The sequence below is a fragment of the Poromitra crassiceps genome (genome assembly GCF_964638095.1).
Source record: "Poromitra crassiceps genome assembly, chromosome: 5".
NCBI classification, from domain to species: domain Eukaryota; kingdom Metazoa; phylum Chordata; class Actinopteri; order Beryciformes; family Melamphaidae; genus Poromitra; species Poromitra crassiceps.
In genome coordinates this window covers 20188067-20210566 of record NC_139642.1, presented here as the reverse complement: position 1 = coordinate 20210566, position 22500 = coordinate 20188067, and the positions used below count along the sequence as shown (strand labels likewise).

General features: G+C 51.5%; 1 protein-coding gene across 1 annotated transcript in view; it reads left to right on the top strand.

Moving 5' to 3' along the window:
• ecel1 (endothelin converting enzyme-like 1) overlaps positions 1-22500 on the top strand; it is a gene marked incomplete at both ends in the record, with an annotated part of 59774 nt that overhangs the window by 20246 nt on the left and 17028 nt on the right. Inside the window, 3 exons of the mRNA XM_083637218.1 lie at positions 6349-6571; positions 19555-19653; positions 21126-21200. Coding sequence (XP_083493344.1) covers positions 6349-6571; positions 19555-19653; positions 21126-21200 — 397 coding nt within the window. The remainder of the gene's footprint in view (positions 1-6348; positions 6572-19554; positions 19654-21125; positions 21201-22500) is intronic.

Sequence of the window (22500 nt, the reverse complement as noted above, 5' to 3'; positions counted from 1 at the left end):
CATTTGACGCTCACGCCCCTCGCTCCTCCCCCGCGCCCTTCACGGCACGGCGAGTATAAAACAAGCTTAATAATGTGAAGGAATGTGAGGTAAGAAGTGAAGGTGATTGCAGACAGCGGGCGAAGACCACAACCGCCTGCTATCTGCGAGCACCTAAAGGCGCACGCTAGCACGAACCTATGTGGGGATTCCCTTCGCTTCCCATTCACATCAATTGGAAACCATGCAGCAAAGGAACGAAGAAAAAAAAATCTCTTCTGATCAATTTCGAACTTGATGCAGTTACGGGTCTCAGTGTCGAGGCTGACAACTGGATCTATTTGAAAAAAGATAAAAACACGCACATTCAAAGCCAGATAGGGCAGGTGCAAAGCTGGAAGTACAAGCATGGAAACATGAATACAATAACAGAAAGCCTGCTCTTCATCAGACTCTGTTTGAAACGTCACCACCTCGCTGTAATAAAATGCAGTGTTCTGCCCTGCAGTGTTCAAGCTGGTTTATTCCTTTTGACAACTGGATCAATCCATCTCTCTCTCTTCTCTCCTCCCTCCATCAGTGAAAATCGCTCCCCTCCATGAAGGCTTTATTGAAGAAGCAGTGGTGTCTCTATGCTTTAGTCATCCCTCCCTTGTTTTCATCTCTGTCCATCATCCAGTGTTTTTGATCTGGGCAGAGTCACATGCTTCCTCTGATACATGTGCCTCTGCTGATCTGGGCAGAGTTACATGCTTCCCCTGATACATGTGCCTCTGCTGATCTGGGCAGAGTTACATGCTTCCTCTGATACATGTGCCTCTGCTGATCTGGGCAGAGTTACATGCTTCCCCTGATACATGTGCCTCTGCTGATCTGGGCAGAGTTACATGCTTCCTCTGATACATGTGCCTCTGCTGATCTGGGCAGAGTTACATGCTTCCCCTGATACATGTGCCTCTGCTGATCTGGGCAGAGTTACATGCTTCCTCTGATACATGTGCCTCTGCTGATCTGGGCAGAGTTACATGCTTCCCCTGATACATGTGCCTCTGCTGATCTGGGCAGAGTTACATGCTTCCTCTGATACATGTGCCTCTGCTGATCTGGGCAGAGTTACATGCTTCCCCTGATACATGTGCCTCTGCTGATCTGGGCAGAGTTACATGCTTCCTCTGATACATGTGCCTCTGCTGATCTGGGCAGAGTTACATGCTTCCTCTGATACATGTGCCTCTGCTGATCTGGGCAGAGTTACATGCTTCCTCTGATACATGTGCCTCTGCTGATCTGGGCAGAGTTACATTCTTCCTCTGATACATGTGCCAGCCGTTTCTTTCCACCGGCCAGCGAGAAGTTCCACCGGCGGGACGTAGCACATGGGAGGATCACGCTATTCCCCCAGTCCCCCCCCCCCCCTGAACAGGCGCCCCGCCCCGCCAGAGGAGGCACTAGTGCAGCTACCAGGCTTCTCACCTGACGACCATTGTGCCTGTATGGACGCCCGACCAAGCCCGACCAAGCCCGACCAAGCCGGGCTTGGTCGGCTCGGGATGGGGGCTCGAACCTGCAGCCCTCATGTTGGTACATGTAGGCAGGGAATCAATACGTGTATAATATGAATATACACGTAGCTACAAACCTGATGTGCAACGTGTTGTTGGTTCAGAAGCGTGATGATCTACGTATCCGCGGGATATAAGAAACGTACAATGCCCACATTTTATTCTGGCGCCCAGGCTGGCAGGCTGACATCGTGTGTGTGTCTATGTGTGTGTGTGTGTGTGTGTGTGTGTGTGTGTGTGTGTGTGTGGGGGGGGGGGGGGGGTGGTCACGCAATGAGCTGAGATGACTGCAGCCAATCCCATTAGTCAGATGAGCAGACCTCCAATGGAGGAGAAACATAATGACAACAGCAGAGTCTCTCTCACACTCCTCCCTCACTGTGTCTCCCAACGTCTGCTCCCACCCTCTCCAGGGTGTGGGTGTGTGTGTGTGTGTGTGTGTGTGTGTGTGTGTGTGTGTGTGTGTGTGTGTGCGCGCGCGTGCGTGCGTGCGTACACACACACACACACACACACTGAAGGTGCATGTTTGTGTCAAGCCCCAAAACGTAGAGGAAGAAAACATCAGATTCCCACACTTCATGTTGTCTTCAACATGAGCTGGAGTGAGACGTTTGTCTGAAACAGGAAAGTGAAAGCTGATCATCACATAAATGAAGCAGTCATCAAACCCTCTCTTGTTGTCTGAAGGTTTGGTAACTCTAGTGGGCTCTAGAATGGAGGAAGCCCCTCCCTCATAAGCTCCATTACCTGTGGTAATCTGCAGAGCGCGCGCTCGGGGACGATGTCTTTTGATCTTTCTAACGAGGCCCATTAAACTCCATTCAGCTAATGAGACTTCACTCTGCTGTGATTCACACTACATCTGTACAGCACACACACACACACACACACACACACACACGCACGCACGCACGCACACACACACACACACACACACACAGAGACACACACACACACACACACACAACACACACACACACACACACACCAATGTATGTGTATTTTATAGACCAAAAACGTTCAGTGTGACATGCTGGGACACACACACGGCGTGCCCGGCGTGAGAGATGCTTGTTTAACGCCTCCAGCAGACAGGAGCTCCGGCTTATTTCAAAGTGGTGCTACTTCCTTCCTGGTACACTACTTCCTGGTTACAGCTCCCCGACTCGTTGGCGTCTGCACTGACACTAATCTGACAGTGTGGCGTATTCAGTGCACGCAATGTGAAAGTGGAAAGTCATGTTATTTCGTATGCAGATTGAAGAGAAGGGGCTGAACAAATAGACGGAGCAGGTGCCAGGAAACATCAATGACACGCACACGCACGCACGCACGCACGCACACAGACACTCACACACAGACACAGACGCACACACACACACACAGACGCACAGACACACACACACACACACACACACACACGCACACGTACGCATGCACACACACACACAAGATGCACAGACACACACACATGTACACACACACACACGTACGCACACACACACACACAGACGCGCACGCGCAGCCACAAGCAAAGCCGCCACACCTGAAATTGATTGGTAGACGCCACCTAAGCCTCTCACTCATTCAGCCCTCCCTCCCTCTCCCCTTTCTTCCTCTGGCGTTTTCCTTTGTTAATTAAATGAACTGGAGAAGCTGTGTGTGTGTGTGTGTGTGTGTGTGTGTGTGTGTGTGTGTGTGTGTGTGTGTGTGTGTGTGTGGGGGGCACTAGGACCCCGGGGGGCTGTTACCACCAAGGCACTTTTGATTTAATATGAGCGGGGACAATCTCAACTCTGCAAAACAACAACATGCTGCTTCACATAGAGCCTCACAGGAGGAGAGGTGCACCGGGTGGGGGCAGGAGGGACCTGTGCACCGTGTGGGGCAGGAGGGACCTGTGCACCGGGTGGGGCAGGAGGGACCTGTGCACCGGGTGGGGGCAGGAGGGACCTGTGCACCTGGTGGAGGCAGGAGGGACCTGTGCACCGTGTGGGGGCAGGAGGGACCTGTGCACCGGGTGGGGGCAGGAGGGACCTGTGCACCGTGTGGGGCAGGAGGGACCTGTGCACCGTGTGGGGGCAGGAGGGACCTGTGCACCGTGTGGGGCAGGAGGGACCTGTGCACCTGGTGGGGGCAGGAGGGACCTGTGCACCTGGTGGGGGCAGGAGGGACGTGTGCACCGTGTGGGGGAGGAGGGACCTGTGCACCGGGTGGGGGCAGGAGGGACCTGTGCACCGGGTGGGGGAGGAGGGACCTGTGCACCGGGTGGGGGCAGGAGGGACCTGTGCACCGTGTGGGGCAGGAGGGACCTGTGCACCGTGTGGGGGAGGAGGGACCTGTGCACCGGGTGGGGGCAGGAGGGACCTGTGCACCGGGTGGGGGAGGAGGGACCTGTGCACCGGGTGGGGGCAGGAGGGACCTGTGCACCGTGTGGGGGAGGAGGGACCTGTGCACCGGGTGGGGGCAGGAGGGACCTGTGCACCGGGTGGGGGAGGAGGGACCTGTGCACCGGGTGGGGGCAGGAGGGACCTGTGCACCGTGTGGGGGCAGGAGGGACCTGTGCACCTGGTGGAGGCAGGAGGGACCTGTGCACCTGGTGGGGGCAGGAGGGACCTGTGCACCTGGTGGAGGCAGGAGGGACCTGTGCACCGGGTGGGGCAGGAGGGACCTGTGCACCGTGTGGGGCAGGAGGGACCTGTGCACCTGGTGGGGGCAGGAGGGACCTGTGCACCGGGTGGGGCAGGAGGGACCTGTGCACCGTGTGGGGCAGGAGGGACCTGTGCACCTGGTGGGGGCAGGAGGGACCTGTGCACCTGGTGGAGGCAGGAGGGACCTGTGCACCGTGTGGGGCAGGAGGGACCTGTGCACCGTGTGGGGGCAGGAGGGACCTGTGCACCTGGTGGAGGCAGGAGGGACCTGTGCACCTGGTGGGGGCAGGAGGGACCTGTGCACCTGGTGGAGGCAGGAGGGACCTGTGCACCGTGTGGGGGCAGGAGGGACCTGTGCACCGTGTGGGGGCAGGAGGGACCTGTGCACCTGGTGGAGGCAGGAGGGACCTGTGCACCGTGTGGGGGCAGGAGGGACCTGTGCACCGGGTGGGGGCAGGAGGGACCTGTGCACCTGGTGGGGCAGGAGGGACCTGTGCACCTGGTGGAGGCAGGAGGGACCTGTGCACCGTGTGGGGGCAGGAGGGACCTGTGCACCGTGTGGGGGCAGGAGGGACCTGTGCACCTGGTGGAGGCAGGAGGGACCTGTGCACCGTGTGGGGGCAGGAGGGACCTGTGCACCTGGTGGGGGCAGGAGGGACCTGTGCACCTGGTGGAGGCAGGAGGGACCTGTGCACCGTGTGGGGGCAGGAGGGACCTGTGCACCGTGTGGGGGCAGGAGGGACCTGTGCACCGTGTGGGGGCAGGAGGGACCTGTGCACCGTGTGGGGGCAGGAGGGACCTGTGCACCGTGTGGGGGCAGGAGGGACCTGTGCACCTGGTGGAGGCAGGAGGGACCTGTGCACCTGGTGGGGGCAGGAGGGACCTGTGCACCGGGTGGGGGCAGGAGGGACCTGTGCACCTGGTGGGGCAGGAGGGACCTGTGCACCGTGTGGGGCAGGAGGGACCTGTGCACCTGGTGGAGGCAGGAGGGACCTGTGCACCTGGTGGAGGCAGGAGGGACCTGTGCACCGTGTGGGGGCAGGAGGGACCTGTGCACCTGGTGGGGCAGGAGGGACCTGTGCACCTGGTGGGGCAGGAGGGACCTGTGCACCGGGTGGAGGCAGGAGGGACCTGTGCACCTGGTGGGGCAGGAGGGACCTGTGCACCGGGTGGAGGCAGGAGGGACCTGTGCACCTGGTGGGGCAGGAGGGACCTGTGCACCTGGTGGGGCAGGAGGGACCTGTGCACCGTGTGGGGGCAGGAGGGACCTGTGCACCTGGTCCCCCCTAAAAATTGTATTTACAATGAGCACAGAGAAACGTTCCACTTTCAGCAGACGAGTGTGACAACAGGCAGCCTTCTAGTGTCTCGTGTCTCCACTCTGCACAGTGAAGAGATGAAAGTCATGTGAGCAGGCCATTGACCCGTCCCTCCTCTTTGTCTCCTCCTCAGGGTCCTCCACAACTACATGCTGTGGCGCATGGTGGCAGCACTGACCCTCCTCTTTGTCTCCTCCTCAGGGTCCTCCACAACTACATGCTGTGGCGCATGGTGGCAGCACTGACCCTCCTCTTTGTCTCCTCCTCAGGGTCCTCCACAACTACATGCTGTGGCGCATGGTGGCAGCACTGACCCTCCTCTTTGTCTCCTCCTCAGGGTCCTCCACAACTACATGCTGTGGCGCATGGTGGCAGCACTCACCCCTCCTCTTTGTCTCCTCCTCAGGGTCCTCCACAACTACATGCTGTGGCGCATGGTGGCAGCGCTCACCCTCCTCTTTGTCTCCTCCTCAGGGTCCTCCACAACTACATGCTGTGGCGCATGGTGGCAGCACTCACCCTCCTCTTTGTCTCCTCCTCAGGGTCCTCCACAACTACATGCTGTGGCGCATGGTGGCAGCACTGACCCGTCCCTCCTCTTTGTCTCCTCCTCAGGGTCCTCCACAACTACATGCTGTGGCGCATGGTGGCAGCACTGACCCGTCCCTCCTCTTTGTCTCCTCCTCAGGGTCCTCCACAACTACATGCTGTGGCGCATGGTGGCAGCACTGACCCGTCCCTCCTCTTTGTCTCCTCCTCAGGGTCCTCCACAACTACATGCTGTGGCGCATGGTGGCAGCACTGACCCGTCCCTCCTCTTTGTCTCCTCCTCAGGGTCCTCCACAACTACATGCTGTGGCGCATGGTGGCAGCGCTCAGCGAGCATCTGTCCACCGCCTTCCGCAGCACCATCCACGAGTTCTCCAGGGAGATCGACGGCACCGAGCGGCAGGTGGAGCTGGGCCGCCTCTGCCTCACCCAGGCCAACAAACACTTCGGCATGGCCCTGGGAGCGCTGTTTGTCCAGGAGCACTTCTCCTCACAGAGCAGGACCAAGGTCTGGACCAGGAGGAGGGGGGGGGGGGGCTTGATAAGTAAAGGGGTGGGTGCATAGCTGATGGATAGACAGACAGATGGATCGAGCGATCTCGATCCATCCTTTTGTCCTGTTCACAGGAGAGAAAGACATTTTTATTAGGACGGTAGCCATGTTTTCACCCGAGTGCCCAGTGAACTTGAAAGAAACTTTTTGAAATTGTGAATTAGGTGTGTTCATATCTACATCATAGACTGTAAAAAGAGATGGACGGAATGAGTGTGACCTCGTTGGTTTGAATTTTGGCATTTTGGCTGCTGCCATCTTGGTTCTTGAGCAGGTTGCGTGAGAACCAGGGGTTTACAACAGAGCCACAGAGGCGCCTCCTATTGGTCTGTGATCGACGACCTGCACGTTCACTGGACAGGTGACCTGTCAATCATGCCTAAAACATAGTCGTTTTTATCGTCTATTTGACTCTAAACAGGTGATATATAAAAATTCAACCCCTAATAGTTGTGGAAATTAAATACAGAACGATGGTTCATTCAAGAACACTCAAGTCATAGAATTAACCATTTATTGCATAAATGAATATCATGCATACAATTATGTTTGGCGTTGAAGACTCCGCTCTTAGAATTAATTTAATATTTAATTTAATATTTAATTAATTTAATTCTCCCTGAACTCGGCTCAGCAGCATGCTACGCCGAGCAGGGAGCGCAAGCAGAATCCCCCATGGGAATAAAATATTCCAGATACATTTAAACCATAGAAATTAAGAGGGAGCCTAAAAGCAAGACATGGAAACATGTTCATTTTTTGAGCCATGCAGACTCCAGAGCTACAATACATGATAGCATTTGCATTTGATCTAAAAGGTGGAGGTTGGGGTGGAGGTGGCAAGCGTTTGCCAGCAGCCGCACGATCCGCCAGGATCCAGTAAGGTGGGGAACAGATCAGTGAGTGAAAGGCTGCCCTATTTAAACGGACCGCCTTGTTGTGAGAATGACTGTGATTGGAGAATTGGTTAAACGGTGAACCAAACAGAGGCTGTCAGCTGGTACAGCTGGGGCGTCGACTATGACATCATGTCTTGAATGAACTAACGCAGGCTTCATTTCATTCAAGAACACTCAAGTCATAGAATTAACCATTTATTGCATAAATGAATATCATGCATACAATTATGTTTGGCGTTGAAGACTCCGCTCTTAGAATTAATTTAATATTTAATTTAATATTTAATTAATTTAATTCTCCCTGAACTCGGCTCAGCAGCATGCTACGCCGAGCAGGGAGCGCAAGCAGAATCCCCAAACAACGGAACTCGACAACGCCAAGCATGAACCGCCCATGCGAATGCATCAGCCAGACTATAGAAGCTATGTGTAGCAGCAGCATGCTGCGGACCTCGGGTCACCTTAAAAAGAGATACACCGAGTAACTCAAAAGAGGCCCATACTATAATTAAGTGAATTACCTATGTGTGGCAGTATGCCACTGCCGACCTTTCAATTAAATAGATGTATGCTTACACCGAAGGTCATTCTATCATAAGTGAACCATTTTTAAGAACAAGCAGCATGAATGCTGCAGATAGGGGGAAGCAAGCCTGCGACCCTGAGCATGAATGCAATGAGATAGGAGGAAGCAAGCCTGCGACCTTGAGCCATGAGTGCAATGAGATAGGAGGAAGCAAGCCTGCGACCTTGAGCCATGAGTGCAATGAAACCAGCCAAGTGTTCCAATATTAACACATTTATTAATCTTAAAGATCCGATGTATGAGCCGTCTCCTCAGGTGCCAGAGCCCATGGCTTTTTGAGCCGAGAGAATGTCATTAACTCCTGGGCGAACATAACGTACGTATGCTGCGGAAGACCATCTTCCCATCGCTTTCAGAGTGGCTGCAGGGACCAGTGAAGCAGCGGAGGTAGCAGCTCCGATGCGGAAGGAGTGAGAGGTGTACAGTGCCGGGGGAAGGCCGCACCGTTGGCAGAGGAGACGGAGACGGGAGGTGAACCATGATCTGGCCATGACCACTCTTTTATCGGTCAGGAACAGAGGCTCATCCTGGCTGGCATGGCGACGCCATTGGAGGTATCGGGACATAGAAATCAATGGACAAAACACAGTATTAGTTTGCGATATGACAACATGAGATCCTTTACGTTCCCTGTCAGTTTTAGAGTGTTTAAGGTAAATGGAGTAATAGGTTGCATAAACCGTGACATCTGACATGGAAAGATCGTGAAGAGGGTTAAACGTGTTTGAGCTAGATGTAAATTCCCCGCACCTAAGAAATCCATAAAAGGCTGTGAGGAATACAGTTTCTAATAAAGTATCGACATAAGGACCGAAACACCCCTGCCTAAGGTGAGAAACCAGTTTGTGAACTAAAGGAAGAGAGAATGGAAGGCGCTTATCCTGGCTTGCTGGAAACTCTTTTTTTAGGCCGTTGAAGAGGAGATGAATGGATGGGTTTCCAAGCAGGCTACAGGCTGATGGATCTGCACATCTTAAATGAAACTGAATACCTGCTACAGATGCTTTGATAGAAGATGGATGCATTTTACGAGATTCAAAACAGTGGACAATAAATGCACATATCATGGAAATGTTAACAGGCATGACTGGGACAGAAAAAGCAGCACAAAAGGAAGTGAAGTGGAACCATGCGGAGTCATACATTTTTATTGTAGACTTTGCCAGTCCGAGACGCATGAACCTAGCAGCAGAGTTCATGTAGGACTGCAGATTGCTATTTAATCTAGCACTGTTTGATTGAAGGCTGGGCAACGCAGGCCCTGAGGCGCAGCATGGGGGCAGAGGGTTCGGAACTCCTGAAATTTAAAACGTGACAGAGAGTCAGCAATTTTATTGTCCAGCCCAGGAATGTGCGCTGCACGGAGAGTGAAATTCCCCATCACACATGACCATGTTAATTTCCTAACAAACCTGTTAATGAAAGGAATGGAAGAACGCCCTTTATTAATAATGTTAACAGTAGCCTCGTTATCACAAAACACGACAATTTGTTTCCTTGACCAGAACTTACCCCAAAGAATGGAAGCTATAACAATGGGATACATTTCTAGCAGAGCAATAGATTGGACATCTGCCGAAAGAGATATTAATTCTTTTGGCCAAACGTCTGCAAACCACTGATTATTGAAAACACCCCCAAAACCATTGGAAGGAGCCGCATCAGTATAGAATTTAAGGGCGACTGACGTTTCCGCATGATCATTATAGAAAAAAGATATGCCGTTCCACTGGTCGCATAGCAGAGACCAGAACTTTAAGTCTGACCTACAGCCCTCATCTAAGGTGACAAGATCATGGAGGTTATTTACAGATTTAGACAAGTCTAATAAACGGGAAATAAAAGATCTGCCTTGCGGAATAATCCTCATTGCAAAGTTGAGGTGGCCTAGTAACGATAATAATTCTCTTTTTGACAATGCCACCGCCTCCAGCGCACATCTCATAACTTGCCTAATTCTTACTAGTTTGTCTTGAGGCAGGGAAGCCTGCATGATGTTGCTATCTAAACGAATGCCTAAAAACTCAATCACCTTCAGAGGACCTTGAGTTTTTTCCGCCGAAAGAGGAACTCCTAAACGGTTAAAAACCTCTTTCAGCGCGTTGATACACCTACCTGGATTGGACTCGGGAAAATCTACCACTAAAAAATCATCTAGCAGATGAAGAACTAATGGCAGTTTACAATTATTTAATAGAATCCAACAAAGAGCTTCTGACAGAGTGTTAAATATACAGGGGCTACTGCGACAGCCGAAAGTTAGTCTGACGGAAAAATACATTTTTCCCCTCCATTTGACACCGAAAAGGTGCCACTGCGATGGATGGAGCGGCATGACTTTAAATGCATCTGTGATATCTGCCTTTCCTAGCCATGCACCTTTACCTGCCTTTTTAATGAACTGGATCGCGTTGTCAACAGTTGCATAAAATAAAGAGAATGGCGCCAGAGGAATAAGGCTGTTGATGCTTTGAGCACTATTGTCATGAGGAGCTGATAAATCTATGATTAAACGCTTTTTACCAGAGTACTTCCGAGTTGCTATTCCGATAGGATTGATACGGGATTTAGGAAAGGGGGGGCTATCGAAAGGCCCAAGCATGTAGCCTTTCTCTACTTCCTTAGCTAGCAGCTTATCGACTACTTCTGGTTCCTTCATAGCAGATTGCAGATTATCACAGACATAAGACATTTTAGGCAGAAAACATAGCCCGGCAAAAAACCCTTGAACAAGACCAGTCATTAAATAATTGACAAAACAACGATTTGGATGCTTTTCCAGTGCTCTCCCCAGTTCTGGAACGTTGACTGGAGTAGAAGGTTTAATGTTTTTTACTTCTTTCGCACGGCTCTGGGATTGCGGCGGGGACACGCGGACCGGGCATGTCCGTCTCCGCAGTAGCTGCAAGCATGCATATATTTACAATTTATATATTTGCATACATTCTCATTGAAGTTTATACAAAGCGGTGTCTGAATGGATGACACGTTATTATATTTATTAAACTTAGAATTCACCTTCTCGCCAGATTCTTTTTTAACAGCACTGGACTGAGTCACAGTTCTGGGGCAGAGACTCAACGTGTGCGAAAAGGACCCGCACACAGCGCAAGAGAGAGCTTGGTGCCCTGTGAACAGTCTGCTGATAACAGCCAGATCCACCACGGCCCAGTCTAATCTCTGGTTGAATTTCTGAATGTACATGGCTGCCTTAGCAGAGAAAGACTTGTGGTATTCATAGAAATGACTGCCGCCATAAGACAGTGCCAGATCTGAAATGATCGCCAAATATGTGTCCAGCTCGAATCTACGTTCTGGGTACACCTCACATATAATGTCCCTGAACACCCCGAAAGCCACATTGAATTCAGCCATGGTCAGGATTTTAGACAGCCTCGGATCGCTTTCCTTCAGGATGACTGAAACCTCCCCGAAATCGACCACACGTCTGTCAGAGGTCTCATTTGAACACAGAAGAATTTTTACCAAGTTAATGTCGTTACCTGCCAGGATCTGACTTCTCAGCTGTGGAGAAATAGCCGCCGCAGGCGGAAAGAACGGTACTCCGGCTGGAGCTGCAGGGACTGCAGATCCCAGGGATCTCAGCGGCGTGACGTCAATCGGAAGCGCCGGAGGTGCGCCGGCTGTCGACTGTGACCATGGCTGTGACGTAGACGGAGCGTGGAAGGTTCCGAAGAGCAGAGATGATGAAGGCCCCGGAATCGCAGACACTGGAATGGGATCCGAGCGGTTCTCCAGAAGCTGGAGACGGGCATCCATGCTGCCGATGGACGACTGGATGTTGGCTAGGGCGACGAGGACCGGGTCCTGGACTGCTGGCTGCTGGACTGCTGGCTGCTGGACTCGGGCTCTTTTTGGAGGAACGTTAATGATAGGCACCTTAGCTTGGGCAGAGGGCCCATCTGCGGCATCAGCGCTAACGTTGGCAAGAGGGCAGTTATTCTTTTTTGCTTTGCGTTTTTTAGCAACTGGTGTGGCCAGAACATCTCCGGCTCTGAGATTATAGACAAAAAACTCAAATAATTCTTCATGGGAAAGGCCCAAAGGCGCAGAGATACCATGATTATAGAGTCTCTCTATAATTTTGAAAACAGGCCAATTTTTTATCACTGGCAGAGTATTCGCTAGGCGGCCACTCCGACGCACACCGATATCCTCGGCTGTTTCGGACCCGCCCTCATCTTCAGGAGGATCAACAAGAGGATTTTCTTCAAACGCATCATCCTGCTCGAAAGCAGACATCATGAGCCAGGAGATGGTGAGTACAAAGACACAAAGTAATTTCCTTTTCATACCTGATGAAAAAAGCAAAGCGTTTGCCAGCAGCCGCACGATCCGCCAGGATCCAGTAAGGTGGGGAACAGATCAGTGAGTGAAAGGCTGCCCTATTTAAACGGACCGCCTTGTTGTGAGAATGACTGTGATTGGAGAATTGGTTAAACGGTGAACCAAACAGAGGCTGTCAGCTGGTACAGCTGGGGCGTCGACTATGACATCATGTCTTGAATGAACTAACGCAGGCTTCATTTTACGGCTGTAAACATGTTTACGCTGTAAAGTCGGGCATTCTAACTTCCTGTAATAAGAATGTGAAGTGTGTGTGTGCGTGCACGCGCGTGCGTGTGTGTGTGTGTGTGTGTGTGTGTGTGTGTGTGCGTGCGTGCGTGCGTGCTTGTGAATCTTGAATCTTTCAGGAATCCGATTCAATGGGCTAAAATGGCAGATTATTGGCCAAAATGAGTGAACACAGGTTCAGCACCATGGAGGAGCTGTAACACCCAGGCCACAGTGTGGCCTGTCTCTAGAATGAGTGTCAGTGAGGGCGCGCCAGGCTGCAGCAGAGGAACGAGGTGAAGTGCTGAAACGGCCAGGGCGCGCGGAGGCCAAGCCGTTGCTGTCCATGGTGCTGGACAGTCTTCCCGCGTTGAGCGGCGCAGCGGGAGAAAGCGGCCTATTAGAAAACAGTGACATCAGCTCTTACTAATTCTGTGATTGTCTGCACCTGGTTGGCCGCCTATATAACCCTCTCTGCTTTCAGACCCCGTTGCTGATCGTTGTTTCACTGCTGCTGTGTCACCGCCTGTTCCTGTCCGAGTGCTCCTGTGAACCGTTCTGGACTAAACCCTGCCTTCTGGGAAACCGGGCTCCAAGCCTCTGGACTGAACTTGCTTGCTTCTGACTTAAGTTTATTGTCGGTCATCCGACCCTGTTTAAGTAGGTTCTCAGTTCCTTGTTTACTTTGTGAATTCTTGAAAATCAGTAAAAGATTTAAAACTGATTATTGACTTTGTCGTCTCTGCTCATGGGTCCAATACCACAGCATGACAGTACGATCAGCCTAAAAAGAAATGGACCCAGCAGAGAAACGCCTGTTTGCAGCAAAAGTAGCTGCCTTCGACCGGACAGTGGCTCAGCTCATGGCCTCTCCTCACCATCTTCAAACATCATGTATGGAGGACATTACAGCCCAGCAGTACTGGTTTAAGGAGAGGCCGTGGGTGAGTCACTTTATTCCCCACCTGGATGTGATACGTGCTAGCCTGGATGAGTATCTGCACCCCCAACCCAAGCCTCTGTCTCAGCCCAGTGTCAAGGCCAACCATGCCAGTGAAGAAAAAAAAATTACTCTTCTTCAGTTTTTGGCTCAAGAGGCAGCCCTGTATGCTGAACGCCAGCAAGCTAGCACTCGGCTATGTAGGGTCCAGCACAATAGCTCCCAGCTAGCTAGCCCCCAGCTAGGCTCACATAGTCCGTCCCCCCGTCGACGCCGGCGGGCTTCCAGCGGCTGGCACTGTGGGACTAGCCTCCACCAAAATAGCTTCCTGCTAGCTAGCCCTCAGCTAGCTAGTCTCCAGCCAGCTAGCTCTCAGCTGAGTAGCTTTCCTCAGGTTAAATCTAGCCCTACTTCACTGCCCAGTGCTACAGAGCCTCCACTGCCCAGTGCTACAGAGCCTTCACTGCCTAGTGTTAAAGAGTCTTCACTGCCTAGTGCAATAGAATCTCCACTGCCCAGTGCTACAGAGCCTTCACTGCCTAGTGTTAAAGAGTCTTCACTGCCTAGTGCAATAGAATCTCCACTGCCCAGTGCTACAAAGCCTTCACTGCCTAGTGTTAAAGAGTCTTCACTGCCTAGTGCAATAGAATCTCCACTGCCCAGTGCTACAGAGCCTTCACTGCCTAGTGTTAAAGAGTCTTCACTGCCTAGTGCAATAGAATCTCCACTGCCCAGTGCTACAAAGCCTTCACTGCCTAGTGTTAAAGAGTCTTCACTGCCTAGTGCAATAGAATCTCCACTGCCCAGTGCTACAGAGCCTTCACTGCCTAGTGTTAAAGAGTCTTCACTGCCTAGTGCAATAGAATCTCCACTGCCCAGTGTTATAGAGCCTTCACGGCCTAGTGTTACAGGGTATTCACTGCCTAGTGCTGTAGAGCCTTCACTGCCTAGTGCTGTAGAACCTTCACTACCTAGTGTTACCAAGCCTTCACTGCCCAGGGTTATAGAGCACTCACTGCCCAGTGCTACGGAGCCTCCAGTCTCTGTTCCCCATGGTCTGATGGTTCTGGTGCGGCCTGTTCCTGTGCTGCGGGAGCCACCGGTTGCTGCGCCCCGCAGACTTCCGGTGCCACGGGAGCCACCGGTTGCTGCGCCCCGCAGACTTCCGGTGCCACGGGAGCCACCGGTTGCTGCGCCCCGCAGACTTCCGGTGCCACGGAAGCCACCGGTTGCTGCGCCCCGCAGACTTCCGGTGCCACGGGAGCCACCGGTTGCTGCGCCCCGCAGACTTCCTGTGCCACGGGAGCCACCGGTTGCTGCGCCCCGCAGACTTCCGGTGTCACGGGAGCCACCGGTTGCTGCGCCCCGCAGACTTCCGGTGCCACGGGAGCCACCGGTTGCTGCGCCCCGCAGACTTCCGGTGCCACGGGAGCCACCTGTTCCTACACCCCGTAAGCTTCCTGTGGTGCAGGAACTTCCTGTGCTGGGTGTGCCACTGGTCCCGATGTCTCGCAGGTACTCTGGTCTTGTGTCTCCTAGCTCCAGCCCTGGTCTTCCGCCTCCTGACTCCGGTCCTGGTCCTCCGTCTCCTGGCTCCGGTCCTGGTGTTTCGCCTCCTGGCTCCGGTCCTGGCGTCCCGCCTCCTGGCTCCGGTCCTGGTGTTGCGCCTCCTGGCTCCGGTCCTGGTGTTTCGCCTCCTGGCTCCGGTCCTGGCGTCCCGCCTCCTGGCTCCGGTCCTGGTGTTTCGCCTCCTGGCTCTGGTCCTGGCGTCCCGCCTCCTGGCTCCGGTCCGGGTGTTCCGCCTCCTGGCTCCAGTCCTGGTCTTCCTCTGGGGTCTGGTTTTCCGGGCCGTCCCCCTGACCTTCTCTGTCTGCCTGGCAGTCCGCCTGGCCGTCCGCCAGACCTGCTCCGCCAGTTGGGCCAGTCCCCAGGTCGTCCACCTGAGGTCGTCGGCTCCGCCCTTTCTTCACCCGGGTCTCTGGTTCTTGTGTCCCGCCTCCGGGTCCCCCTCCACCCACCCTGCTCAGTGTTTCAGGGGAACGTCTGGAAGCCGTTCCTAAGGAGGGGGCAGTGTAACACCCAGGCCACAGTGTGGCCTGTCTCTAGAATGAGTGTCAGTGAGGGCGCGCCAGGCTGCAGCAGAGGAACGAGGTGAAGTGCTGAAACGGCCAGGGCGCGCGGAGGCCAAGCCGTTGCTGTCCATGGTGCTGGACAGTCTTCCCGCGTTGAGCGGCGCAGCGGGAGAAAGCGGCCTATTAGAAAACAGTGACATCAGCTCTTACTAATTCTGTGATTGTCTGCACCTGGTTGGCCGCCTATATAACCCTCTCTGCTTTCAGACCCCGTTGCTGATCGTTGTTTCACTGCTGCTGTGTCACCGCCTGTTCCTGTCCGAGTGCTCCTGTGAACCGTTCTGGACTAAACCCTGCCTTCTGGGAAACCGGGCTCCAAGCCTCTGGACTGAACTTGCTTGCTTCTGACTTAAGTTTATTGTCGGTCATCCGACCCTGTTTAAGTAGGTTCTCAGTTCCTTGTTTACTTTGTGAATTCTTGAAAATCAGTAAAAGATTTAAAACTGATTATTGACTTTGTCGTCTCTGCTCATGGGTCCAATACCACAGCATGACAGGAGCTCCATTCGTCAGCTACTGATGGAGCTCACCTGAGTGAAGGAGCTGAGTTGGAATCAGCCAGGGAAGTGGCCATTAGCACCCTCTGGTGAGAGAGAGGAGAGGCTGCATGCCAACTCTGTGAGTGAGGCCTGACTAAATGGCCAGACACACAGAGACGGGTGAATGGGGATTGACTATTTTGCAGCCAGCCTCAAGTGGCCATTCGAAGAACTGCTGTTTTTTGCACTTCGGCATTGGCCTCAATGCGACCACCTGATGTTGACGTTTTTTTTTGTCGATCCCCGGCCCATTCCTCTCTACATTTCCTTCTTGCTTTAACAGTTGACACCCCTGGAAACAATGAAGTTAACGTTACACTTGCTAACTAGCATTAGCTCGGGCATCATGCTGCTAACACACCAGCCAGGTAGAAACAACATTACCTGGCTTCATCTGAGATGTTTGTAACGCAGTTTGGAGGCAAGGTACCTTGCCATTTTATTTATTTTTGCCACAGGGTGTCACCAATGAGTTTACGTTGTTAAATTTACCGCATTTCTTTCTGCGTGGATTGATATCACTGGATGTGGCCTACGTGCATAGCAACGGGCTGATACCTAGCAGCGGTCTGTTATACAGAAATGACAAACCACAGAATGCCGTGATTGACCAATCCGAATCGAGTATTCAACAAAGCCGTGTAATAAATATGGTTTGATGGTTTTGATCGAGTCAGTGCACTGGGATCTGGGAAGTCCAGTCATGTGACATGTCTATCAAAATACTCTATCTTTTTTCTACTTTGCTGAGGGCAGTCGTTCTCAAGCCTCTCACCTCTTCTCTTCTCTTCCATCATCTTTGGTCTCTCTCTCTCTCTCTCTCTCTCTCTTTCTCTCTCTCTCTATCCCTCTCTCTCTCTCTCTCTCTCTCTCTCTCTCTCTCTCTCTCTCTCTCTCTCATCTTAAGCCTCTTCCATCTTTTCCATCTTGTCATTTCTTACTTATCTCAGTCTCATGTGGACTCTGTGATAAGAGGATATGGTTTCCAATGGGATTTCAAAGCCCTTTGACCCCCATACACTTTCTTTAAGCCCTTCATCATCCCTCCTTCACACTCTCTTCTCCTCTTCATCATCCCTCCTTCACACTCTCTTCTCCTCTTCCTCTCACAGTCACACCTCCATCACTTCATCTTCATCATCCCTCCTTCACACTCTCTTCTCCTCTTCCTCTCACAGTCACACCTCCATCACTTCATCTTCATCATCCCTCCTTCACACTCTCTTCTCCTCTTCCTCTCACAGTCACACCTCCATCACTTCATCTTCCACAGAGCTGCATTGATTCTTCTCTTGCCAACTTCTAAATCCCCATTCTATCAATGCGCAGGACGATAAAATGTAGCTCTGACAGCATTGGATAGGTATTGAACGATAATTACTCTGTCTGTACCTTAATTGGAAACTTACGTTCCCGAGGTTCCAATTAAGATACTAATAAGTTATAAGTGTAAATTTCAGTAGCGCTTCGAGCTATTGGAGCCTTTCTGATTTATAAAAGAACGGACAAGAGGATGCTTCTAAAATGGGAAGTAGGCTCTTCTTCTATCCTTCCTCCTGTCCCTGTTTTTTTTGCATTCTCTGTCTTCTCTTGGCAATACCACCAGTTTCAAGTAGACTTTGAGATTATTGAGGATTTGTTCATGGAAACCAGGCCAAATGAGAAGCTCTTGCCACTTGGAGCAAACATCTTATTTTGAAACTCACAAAAAGCCCCCCCCCTTCCATCACATAAAAAGCATAGTGAAATGCACTAGTGAAGCAGAAAGTAGCAGGTTGATCACTCTAGGTAGATCAGGTTGATCACTCTAGGTAGATCAGGTTGATCACTCTACAGTAGGTAGCACCTTGTGCTCTGCAGGTTCCTAATAACTGTTCGCCCAGAGTAAATTCCTTTGAGAACATTGTCCTTGGATTACTTGAAGGGATTTTCTTTGCCTTTCTGGGACTTGTTGAAATATGAAGACATTCAAAAGACAGCTCGCCCCATGATCATTGGTAACCTGGGCAGGTCCCTCACATATGACAGGCCACTGTGAATGATTTTAAAACGTGGTCCAAAACGCTTCACAAACCTTCATGAAGGCTAAATCCCAACATCCAATGTTCTGCATGACAAACCCTTGTTTCAACCAAGGGTCCAACCGGGGTTAATCGCAGATTGATTTTGGGTGTGAAAGGGTTGCCCGACCCTAGTCTCGCTGGCCAGCCTCCTCTCCCTTCCGTCCGAGGAGTCTGCCGCCACGGAAACAGGCAACAGGGATAAACCCTCCCCTGCTCTACAGCTGCTCTCCCATTGGAGCGACTGTTTTGGTGGCAGCCGGATGTTCGCTCCCCGCTTATTACAAACTCTGTCATTGGCTCCGACCATGTCAATCAGAGCGGCTTCCACTCCCTCCTCCCTGCGTGCCGCTGTAAATAGTGCCCTGCCGCCTCAGTGAAAACAACAACGCTAACTAGCTAGCAAGCTAACGGCAGAAACCTACAAGCTAGCTCGTTGCTACACGCTGAAAACGGCAAGTTGGATTGTTTGAAACTATTTTCCAAGAGCACTGCCGATAAGCGCCGCCCATCGCAATCCCACTATGGAGACCTGCAGCGCCTGAGAGGGTCGGACAAGGGGTCATTTCAGTGTCAATGGCACCACGCGGGTTGCTATTTGTCATGCTAATACTAGCCTATGCTAATTGTTAAGCAACTCTCCTGCGGTATTATGAGCAGGCTCAGCAAACACTGCAGCAAATCCACCAATGTTCATATTGATGTGGGCATTCTGACGAGTTCTCAACACATGAACTTCCCATATAGCCTGTGATATGAATGTAGGATTAACCCTGCACCAAAGAGTATATCGAAGCCAAGAGATGATGGTCTGGTGCTTTTTTATTACTATTTATTTTTTACAACAGCGCTGCTGCCATTTTGGCCTGTAAACGCCTCCTTGCACCAATGGGAAACAGCACATAACCATGACAGAGAGACACATGCTGTTTGGGAAGAGCACAGGCCATTTGGGTAGAGGGACTTTTGTACTTTTGACAAAATGTGATATTGTAAGTCGCTATGGATGAAAGCATCTGCTAAATGACATCATGTAATGTAATGTACGGTACTTTGTAGGCAAGACATTTTACTGGCGAAATTACGGGAGTCTACTTCAGGCCAAAATGGTGGATTTGCTGTGTGCTAATGTTGCAATAGAACAACCTATCAGCCTTCAGTTCTTAGCAATGTAAGTTCTTTCCCTGTGCTCCTCCCACCCGCACAGGTACAGGAGCTGGTGGAGGACATCAAGCACTCCCTGGACCTCCGGCTGCAGGAGCTGGACTGGATGGATGAAACCACCAAGGAGGCCGCCAGAGCCAAGGTTTGAAGACCAGCTCATCTTCTGCACCACATCCATGACTCACTGCCAGGTGCCATTAGGATTTGAAAAGGACTTGTTTGTTTTTTCCTCTCTTCCTTTCTTTCTTCATGACTTGGTGAGATGAAAGTGTGATAGGATACATCAAGGGCTTGACATTGAGAAGCAAGCAGCAGCTAATCCAGGTCTCTGTCTGCTGCTGGTTCAGGCTCTGCAGTGGGAGATATCTCTGCTGGTTCAGGCTCTGCAGTGGGAGATATCTCTGCTGGTTCAGGCTCTGCAGTGGGAGATATCTCTGCTGGTTCAGGCTCTGCAGTGGGAGATATCTCTGCTGGTTCAGGCTCTGCAGTGGGAGATATCTCTGCTGCTGGTTCAGGCTCTGCAGTGGGAGATATCTCTGCTGCTGGTTCAGGCTCTGCAGTGGGAGATATCTCTGCTGCTGGTTCAGGCTCTGCAGTGGGAGATATCTCTGCTGCTGGTTCAGGCTCTGCAGTGGGAGATATCTCTGCTGGTTCAGGCTCTGCAGTGGGAGATATCTCTTCTAATACTTTCACAATCTGAAGTTATAATCCTTTTAGAGCGCTGCGTTGAATATAAAGTGCTCCCTGTAATCCTATTACCCTGCTTGTTTGATTAGTTGATCTTTGTGTGTGTGTGTTTGTGTGTGTTTCTATGTGTGTGCGTGTGCGTGTACGTATGTGCATGCATGTGTGTGTGTGTGTGTGTGTGTGTGTGTGTGTGTGCCCGTGCATGTGCGTGTGTGCGTGTGTGTGTGTGTGTGTGTGTGTGTGTGTGTGTGTGTGTTAGGATGTTTGTGTACATGGGTATGTGTGGTAGGGATGCAGCACAATATTGGATTTTTTTTTTGCCGATGTCCAATATGCCGATATTTTCCAACTGTTTTGGCCGATTGCCGAAGACAGATACAGATACAGAAAAACATGTGCTCATGTTTTTCCAGCTAATGTCAGAGAACCTCAAGTCTCTCCTGTAGTGGAATTAACACATTATTTTGCAGAAACTTTAGTTGTTTATCCACTCTGCATGATGAGTGTTTTTTCATGTTTTATTTTGTGGGAGGTTCTTATCTGGAGGAAACAGGGGAGCACAGGGAGAACATGCAAACTCCACACAGAAAGACCCTCTTGACGAGATAGCCCCACCTGGGCAGCAGGCACTGAGGATATGGGGAAGGGGAGTACACCCTCAGCGCCTACAGCGTCCCAGGCGGGAATCGAACCTGTGACCTTCTTGCTGTAACCCTAATATGCAGGGGGGGTGGGGGGGGGGTGTCTTTAGTTGTTCATCCACACTGTATGATGATTGTCTCAAGCTCTCTGCTATTCTGCCTCCCCTCTCCTCTCTTCTCCTCTCCTCTCCTCTCCCCTCCTCTCTTCTCCTCTCCTCTCCTCTCCTCCCTCTCTTCTCCTCTCTTCTCCTCTCTCTTCTCTTCTCCTCCCTCTCTTCTCCTCCAGCTACAGCACATGATGGTGATGACAGGATATCCAGACTTCCTGCTCAAACCTGAGCTCATAGATCAAGAGTACGGGGTGAGACAGAAGCCTCAAGTCATTTCCCTCTCACAGTCCTCCTCACACACACACACACACACACACACACACACACACACACACACACACACACACACACACCACACACACACACACACACACACACACACACACACACACACACACACACACACACACACTTCCTTGTCTCCCTGCATGTCTGCCCTCTCTGTCTCTAGACCCGCTCTCTGCCTGGCACTGCCCACAGCAGCCATGCCTCTGTGAGCAGATAGCATTCAGATATTAACTCATTGAGTGCCAGCCACTTTTGGAGAACGGACGCTCCCAGTGCGAGTTTCAGAGCGTTTTCAGTGATTTCTCGAGGCCCACAGAATATTGTGTGATATTACTATGTAAACACCGAACACGCCCAAAGAACGATGAGACTCTCTTCTATCATCAGCAAAAAAAAGTTTATTGATATCATTTTCCGTTCTTTAGTTATCAGCCGGAGAAGATAGGTGAATTTCAGCAAAAACACACGTTTCAATTTAGAAGCTGAGATAATGAGCCTTTTGTGAAATGAAGCATTTCAAGCACATCACTGACTCTGAAGCTAATATTTTCTGATATAATGACACCTCAAAAATAATTTCCTTCAATAAAACAGTGAAACCAAAGGAATTTTGTTTGGCCAAATAATATTTTTTAGCTGCAACCAGCAGCGCTGGCCCCTGCGTGCGCAGACCCTACACCTTCTTGCTGGTCTTGATTTACTGCTGGTGGGCATCAGATATTCTAGCTTGTTTGCCTGTCTCTGTCCATCGAGCCTGCTGTCTGGGTCTGTGTTTACTGTCAATGGTTGTATGCTGCCCTGCGTGCCCCACCCCCCTCCTCCTCCTCCGTGGGAGTGTCTCTGGTGGCTCTGCTGCGTTTGCTCTGCGTCTGCTCTGCACTGAAAAGTGCGCTGCACCCCGCTTTTTCACAGCGTGTCGCCGGCTCCCAGCTGAGAATAATGTAACTTTTCAGAAAGACGCTGGTGTCGGCAACTAAATCATATGGAGGGGCTATCGCAGCGGAGACGGAGGGGCTCAATTGTGGCAGCAGATTGACTGCTGTTCACAGGCACAGCTAACGTTATGCTTCATGCATATCGATGCATACCGATGCCGTTTCCGTTTCCATAACGACTTCTTCTCTGTTTTTTACTCAACTTTCTCTAATCTGGAGAGCACTGTCGCCATCTAATGGGTCGGTAAAATAGGTTATACACATTCAACATGCCCCAAAATTTTACAGGAGATGTTATAGGCTTTGATCCACGTCCCACCGTCAAAAA